This window comes from Periophthalmus magnuspinnatus, chromosome 5 (genome assembly GCF_009829125.3).
Source record: "Periophthalmus magnuspinnatus isolate fPerMag1 chromosome 5, fPerMag1.2.pri, whole genome shotgun sequence".
NCBI lineage: Eukaryota > Metazoa > Chordata > Actinopteri > Gobiiformes > Gobiidae > Periophthalmus > Periophthalmus magnuspinnatus.
This window is the reverse complement of record NC_047130.1, coordinates 29521507-29529478: the sequence shown is the minus strand read 5'-3', so window position 1 is coordinate 29529478 and position 7972 is coordinate 29521507. Positions and strand designations below refer to the sequence as shown.

General features: G+C 40.9%; 1 protein-coding gene across 1 annotated transcript; it reads right to left on the bottom strand.

Moving 5' to 3' along the window:
* Positions 1-225: 225 nt before the first annotated feature.
* Positions 226-3395, bottom strand: LOC117371604 (potassium channel subfamily K member 15-like). The gene is made up of 4 exons (XM_033967304.1): positions 3104-3395; positions 584-1156; positions 324-454; positions 226-282 (listed from the first exon to the last, which is right to left on the bottom strand). The coding sequence occupies exons 1-4, from the start codon at positions 3384-3386 to the stop codon at positions 226-228; spliced, it is 1044 nt and encodes a 347-aa protein (XP_033823195.1). The 5' UTR covers positions 3387-3395.
* Positions 3396-7972: the final 4577 nt, after the last annotated feature.

The window sequence follows — 7972 nt, the reverse complement described above, 5'->3', positions numbered from 1 at the left end:
TTGTCAGAACAGAAAACTTTCATAACTGGCTCTTTCTCAGTGGACTCAGTGTCCGTTCATAAACCTAAAGTTGGATATTGCATTCAAATTCATTTGTGTCCTACAATCCCATGAACACCCACAGTGACCACAGGATTACCCTGCTACACCAGTCCAAAAACACTATTTAGAGACATACCTTTAAATGTGTCTGAATTACAACACACTCACAAAATAAAACATGTTTCATCTCAGCGTCAGATGGATGACCTTCTCCTGAGGTGTTGATGGAACAATGTGCAGCTACAGGGAGAGTTTTGAGACGATGAGGTTCCACTTAAGACCTGGTCCACTCTGTAGGAGATAGAGTTGTAGAAGACAGGGTTACAGTGTCCTCCCATTTCATCGGGGTCAAAGTGGGCGGGGCTATAATAATCAGCATCACAGCACAGGCAGGAACATAGAAGTTTTAGAGCTGGATTTTTAAAGTCGATCTTTCTGTGGGATGGGACCTGGATCTTCTCATTGGTGGGGGAAGGTGGGAGAAGGTTCACACAACTCAAGCTCGTCTCCAATGGAGGACTCAGGTTACAATTATGGAAACTGTCCTCCTTACACTGCAAATTCTGGGTCTGTGCCTCTGACTCTGGACCATCGCGTGTATCTTTGGGCTCAGAACTTTGATTTTCACTGCTTACATCCTCCTCAATGCTGATGGCTAAAAACCTCAAAACGATTAGATTGAGAAAAGCTCCTATAACTGTCAACCCAACTAGAATGTAAGTAAAACAGAATAAAACATACGGGTATCTCTTCTGCAGAGCGTCCTTCTCTTGCAGAGCGACAAAATCCCCAAACCCAATAGTAGTTAAAGTAATGAAGCAGTAGTAGTATGCATTGAAGAAAGACCAGCCTTCAAAGTGAGAGAAGGCAGCTGCTCCTATACAAAGTGTGCAAGCGCAGGAGAGGAGACCCACGAGGACCATGTTACACATAGACACGTCCGTCTTCTGCAGGCCGAGTCTATGCTTAACCCGACTGAATACAAACCGCACGCAGGTGTTGATGCGCTCACCCACACTCTGGAACATCACTAGGGTCAAAGGGATGCCCAAAATGGCGTAGAACATGCAGAAGGCTTTTCCTGCATCGGTGCACGGAGCAGTGTGGCCATAACCTGTGAAAGAAAGAGACAAAGAGCTGGGTTATGTCGGGCGGTGTGAGACGGCAGGATGTAAAAGATACTAGAGTCCATTTCAGTAATGAGACACTAATGATGAAAACAAAGTAACATCCATGTCTATTGTACTGTACATACACTTTATTTTGTATTATTTGCTCTACAGTATATGATAGTGGGTACTAGTATAAAATAAACACACATTTTTTGACTGGTTTACTCTGTGCCTGTTTTTACTACATACATTTTCAAACAATTAAAATAAATTAACTTACTTACTTACCTTTATTTGTTTGGCAATGTGTCATTAATACAGTCGCTTTAAATAAGTGCGATAAGAAGTAAATTACAATAAGATTAAATGGAAGAATAAGCAGAAACAGAGCACTTCTAACTTTAATGAGTCTCAAATAAACAGCACAGTCTTCTATCAGAGTTTTCTTGCAAACAGCAGTGTGACTTTATTCAGAAAAGGGCACTGACTTTCCAGATTTCAGCGTTACATTTCATTTATAAGGTTAGAGATGAACATTAACTGTAGAAATAACAGCTGTTTGTATAATGCATTTTATGTACATTCAGGTCTTAACATGTTTAAGGTTTTATTATTATTATTGTGCTCTGATCCTTTTTGTCAAAGCCATCAAATCTAATCATAAAGACTTGGTGTTTGCCAATGTGTGTAATGTGCAAACATTATAGGCTCTTAATGGCTCCTTAAGACGTTTCCACGGCTAATTGGTCCTCACTAATCTATTATGCATATGGCTCTGGCTTTTGGCATTGATCAAGTGTGACTGAACAGGCAACTGGTCCAACACAAGGTCAGAAAATGTCCTATTTCAACAATCAATGTGTTAAAAAGCAGTTTAAAAATAAATCCTGCTGTGAAACACACCCTGGCATGAAACAGAACACTGCAGACGCTGGAGTCAACATCACCATCTACTGTATGAATATTATTGTGTGTTTCAGTAGATCAATTTACTGTAAACTAAAAACTGTATAAAAATAGTATCTGCACAAGTGTTCTACCTCCAATGTGCTGCTCTGACTGATACATTCAGTGTTAACTTCAAAATGGTTGAAATTGTATTAGTCTAGTAGTGATACTAAACCTGGAATAAACTGATGAATATGTGGTGATCGTCAGACCTCAAGTGTCAGAAAAGGACCTGAACAGAGCAGCTGGCTCAGGCGACGCAGTGGACAGACTCCTCCACCTCATACTTATTAATATGCACTGTGCACATAAATCTAAATCTCTCACATCCACATCCATGTAAAAATTACACCTGTGTCCACACCTGTGTGCTCAAGGACGAGAACCTGTGCTCTGACTTATTTCAAAAAGGTAAACTAATACAACCACAAATTAACCTGGGTTTCCAGTGCTTTATCCTGCATATTAACAGCATGTCCAACTTTTTCTCCTCCTCAGTACACAGACAGACCATATCTCCAAACTCAGACCCTCCAGATTCACTCACTGAGCTGCAGAGGCTGCACTAGTACTGAGTCATGACAGGCTGCAGTCGCTGGGGTTTGGGCAGTTAGGATTCAGATCAGAGGTTTTTTAAGTTTATTTCCAGCATCATTTAGGCAGGAGAGACTCACCTGAGGCCCATTCTGCTCTCTGATTGGATCATTATTTTGAGACCCAAAAATATCAAATGAAAACAGCCCTGATGATCCTGTGTGTTTGTAGGTTCAACTAAAATACATGGCAATAATTGTTGTCAGTAAAAGTGTAGTGTCTGTATTTGAACAGGTCTACTTTATGTCTGGGGCCATGTTTCTGAAGTCCTACATAACCTACTCCACCTGAAAACTGACTCAAAGAAACATCTAGACCAACTCCAAGGAAGGAGAAATAACTGCTACATCAGAACTATAACCTGTTCAGGTGCACTCTTCCACAGAGTTTGTGCGCAGGATACTTGCCTATTGTGGTGATGACTGTTATGGCAAAGTAAAAAGCTCCTGCAAACTTCCACTGGCGGCCCGCGCGGTGCGGCTCAGACCGAAGCGCCACGGTCTCGATCTGAGTGAAGTCACTGTCCGTGAAGCCGAACTTCTCCTTCATCTCCTTCAGTTTCTGCTCCACCGCCTTCTTCCTGGAGCTCTCCCTCTCGGACTCCAGCGCAGCGAACACCGCGGCCCCTATGAGCAGGTAAAAGACCATAGACACGATGAGACACACTGTCCTGATGTTGTGCGTCCTCATCCTCAGCCCCGGGACGCGCGTGGAGCACAGGTTCACGGGATAGCGGCGCATCTGGGACGCTCCACATTCATCTCTATCACTTTATGTCCCGGGGCTCTGCTTGGATTACAGCTGCTCCCGCTGCTGAAACAGAAGACAGTGCAATTAGCGCGCGGTGGGCTGGAGTGGCGCAGTGGCGTGTCTGCGTCACTTAAGGCAACCTGAGCCCAGCGCGCGCCAGGACGCACAACAATCACATTAGACCTGACGTGTGAAACTCTACGAAACATTTATGAGAGTAAAACTTGTCCTGGACACAGACCCAGGACAAAGTGATTAGAAGGAACCAATCTGGGTCTGTGAGGAGTGAGACTCACCCAGGAGCCCGTGTCACAGATCATCAGGCCTAAAATGAACTGTTTGACACATTTTACACTTCAGCACCAATAAAACATAGACACGAGGTGGATGTAGGGAACCATAAAGACTTTTCCAACTTGACATATACACTGAAAAAGTTACAGAATTTGCATATAAATAAATAAATACATAAATAAATAATACTGAAAGCTGCACAGCCTTTATCACATTCATTTCACGACACAAACATATTTTTTTCATGTTGGTGAAATGTGCTCAGACTAAATGCACATTTATCTTATGTTGCCTGATCATGATAATTAATCTTTTATTACCCCTTTAAATTACCCTTATTTTTTTTATGTCATGCAACTTTCTTAACCATTACATATACAATATCAAATGTCCTTTTTAAAGTAAATTAGAGCTGTAAGGAGCGGTCAAGGGCCCTCACAGCCCATGTGACCAGAGGAGGGCCTGCTTCAGTGAAGAGCGGCCTGAGAACCCAGGCTGGAGTTGTCTTCAGTGTCATGTTGAAAATAAATGTTTCCAGCACATTGTATCTGTGCAGGGGGCACTGGACAGACTCAGTTTTAATCCACACATGATTTTTTCCAGTTCATCAAAACACACAAATGCTACATTGGGTTTGTCTGTATCTGATGGTGTTTTCAAAAGCTTATGTTAATTTTTTTTTAACAACTTTTGACCCCAGATATGTCCTGATGATGCTGCCTCAGTTTGGAGTCGGATAAAAACCCGAGGTCTAGATTTTGTACATCTGCATATTTTGATTTAAAACAGCCGTCTTCACGTTGCAGGTCGGGGGTCGTCCCCTTAGAATTTTTTTTACAGAGTCTCATAAAGACTAAGCGTACCAGATTTTATTAGGACAAACTCATTTTTTCTACTTCAACTTGACTTTTTTGAGGCGTGGCCATGCAAATATGGACGTAGGGTCTTCATTTGCCTTTTCGTTCAGAATCATATTAAGGGGGTGTGTACCAAATTTCATTAGTCTATGACCAACAAACAAACGTATATCCCATTTTAACTTTGCAGGGGGCGCTGGAGAGTCACTTATCATTATGTCCAGATGTCAAAACACAAACACTTTATTGATTCCGTCCATATCCAGCCACGTGACCATGACCACATCCTGGGACTAATGTCATTTCTTTGAATAACTGACCCCAGATCTGTCCTGGTGACGCCGCCTCAGTCTGAAGAACATCCACACTTCACTTGGTCCATTTAAATCCAACAATGTTTGTGACATGTTTTTGACGCTAAATTTCATTTGTCTGCGATGACATTTTTCTGGGTCGAGCTCCTTTTGGTGCAATGTAAACCAGTTTTTGAATTGGTGCTACTGCGGCGTCTTTCAGTATTTTTTTCTTGTGGTCTTTACCCAACATTAGAGCTCAATAAAATCAAACATTCAATACCACTCGATTGTTTATACATTATTGTTTAATGCAGATTTATTTTTTTCCTCAAAATTGTACAAATACAATAAGGCTCCGGCTAAAATCTTTGAAAAATCTTATCTCCAAAGCTCTTGCAGTTCTGCTCCCGAGGGAGCAGAACTGCAAATAACATAACAAAGTCATTTCTCAGATTAACAGATGCAGATTTCACATCAGCCACAAACTGCCTTTATAAGATTTAAACATGTTGGACAGAGAATCATAAATAAGTCATGTTATTGTTGTCAGATTTGTGGTTGCAGTTTGAGCTGTCCCTCTCAGACCATTTTTTCAGTGTAGTTTTGCTCTTTTAAGTCGACTTCTGTGTAGATTGTTTTCCAAAGCAGCACAGATAAAGCATTCTCTGAGTGAAACAGAACTAGAATATCTGCAGAACTGAACCCAAGCTGCTTTGTGAAGTTATTACACCAAGACATTGTGAAGTGGCAGTTGACCTTTATTATTCACAGTTTTATACAACTTAAACTTGAACTTTCCAAATGTTCCTCATTCAACACAAAGACGCCTGGTGACAGCTTCTTCTTGTAGACAAGTTTCCCCCAATTGTTATAAAATCACAACATGATCAACTGTGATTGACTGTGCACTCGATACAGTGTGAGGAGGAGTTACAATCTCTGCTCCTTTCTGTGAGAGCTTATTAAAAGCCCTGTTTTTGTAGAAAGTAAGTAGAAACGATCTGTCATTAACTAGAGTTATGAGGTGTATGAATGCCAGAAGGTACAACAGAGATGCATTTGAACACTCTTTAAGGCAATGTCACCACTGTCCAAGGACTAAACATCAGAAACATTCAGGATGATGGAGCAGGATGGTGCAGAAGAAGAGACACAGTACTTTGAGTGTCGCTTTGAGTGTACATTTATTGTTTCCTAATAAATGTTATAAAGTGTCCATCCATCCATTTTCTTCCTCTTATCACGGGGGCAGCAGTCTAAGCACGGACTCCCAGACTTCCCTCACCCCAGACACGTCCTCCAGTGGGACCCCAAGGCGTTCCCAGGTCCCTCCAGCGTGTCCTGGGTCTTCCCCTGGGCCTTGTTCCGGTGGGACATGCCCGGAACACCTCACCAGGGAGGCGTCCAGGTGGCATTCTGAGCAGATGCCCGAGCCACCTCAGCTGCTCCTCTTGACGTGGGTGAGGGCAGGAACTGGAGGAGGATTGACCGGTAAATTGAGAGCTCCTTCTTTACCACAACAGACGAATACAGTGACCGCACCACTGTCCAACTGTCAATCTCACGCTCCATCCTTCCCACACTTGTGAACAAGACCCCGAGATACTTGAACTCCTCCTGGTTTTGAATAAATAACCTTTTAAAACACACCTAAATGTACATTGAAAACAGTAGGCTACATTAACTCTGCAGGGTCAAATCCTCAACATTATATTTAATACAAATGAACACAAGTAAAATGAAGAGCAAAACAGCGTTTGTTATCACTGCTGTCGATCTGATGCTGAGCTCATCTCTCAGCTCAACCGGACAGCTGTATAGTGCAGGAAGACATTAAGAGCAGGATGTCCTCCGAGAACAGATACTTCAGTGCCTGTGTGTCTCATTGGGAGAGAATGAGGCGGAGAAATGCAAACACAACGCTCTAAATCTGATAGCAGAGGGTGACACTGTGGAGATAAAGGGTGCCATTACAGACATCATAAAGTCTCAATCTACTACAATGTTTGAGGAAAATGTGCCCTCATGATGTGCGCTGTCATTTTAAACCCATGTCACTGGTGTTGTCAAACAAACTGTAACGTAAAGGCAGAGCGGTCGATGAGAAAATACTGAGTCATGTTGATAATTGAGGAGTCAACCTGTTTAATAAATGTACATGTATTTTGGATATTTGGTTTTACGTTGAGGAGGAGAGAGGATCCACAAGTTGAGTTCATTTACAACTAAATTAAGAGTAAAAGCAAAATGTAAAATCTGTCAGCTGGACAAAAAGTTGTAGGAGTGAAGACGTTTCGCTGCTCGTCCAAGCTGCTTCTTCAGTTCTGAACTCACATGACAGATTTAACATTTTACTTTTATCATGGATCAGACCAGGACGACTGAAGGATAAAACAGACAACTACAGTCAAATCTCAACTGTCCACAAGTCAATTAAAAATAAATGTACCTGTTTTTTGTTCTGTTTTTGTCCATAATGGGCTCATATGAAATTGTTAAGAGTTCATGATACACAGAGGTGGATGAAGTACTTAATTTTGTTACTAAAGTAAAAAAGTAAAAGTACAAATATAAGAGCAAAATAGTACTCAAGGGAAAAAAAAATCTATTTAAGTTAAAGTATTAAAGTAGTAAAGTAAAAATGTACTATAACAATAAAAAGTAATTTTGCAGAGATTTTAAAAACTATTAGCATCAAATGTAGTGATTTTGATATATAATTTAGCTGAATTTAAGTGATTCAACTGATTCCTAAATTTTTCAAGCTGTTTTGTTTTTTTGATTTGTATTTGGTCTGCTCAAAGTTGGGACATTAACTCAAATTAAATGAGCTAATAATAAGTGTAAGTCTTTTCAGCAGGTCTCAAATTTTTTTTTTTATTGCCATCATTTTGACTTATCTTTTATTTCAGTAATGTTAGAATAACGTTACAATATTTTAGTGTTTTATTTTGGTAGTCAGGTAGGAACTGTTGTTGTTTCGTTTGGTTCCGCTCGAACACTTGATAGCGACGCACACCTGCTTTATAAACACAAGTGCGGCGTGTCTGCAAAGAGTATTAAAGCTACAATTAAGTTA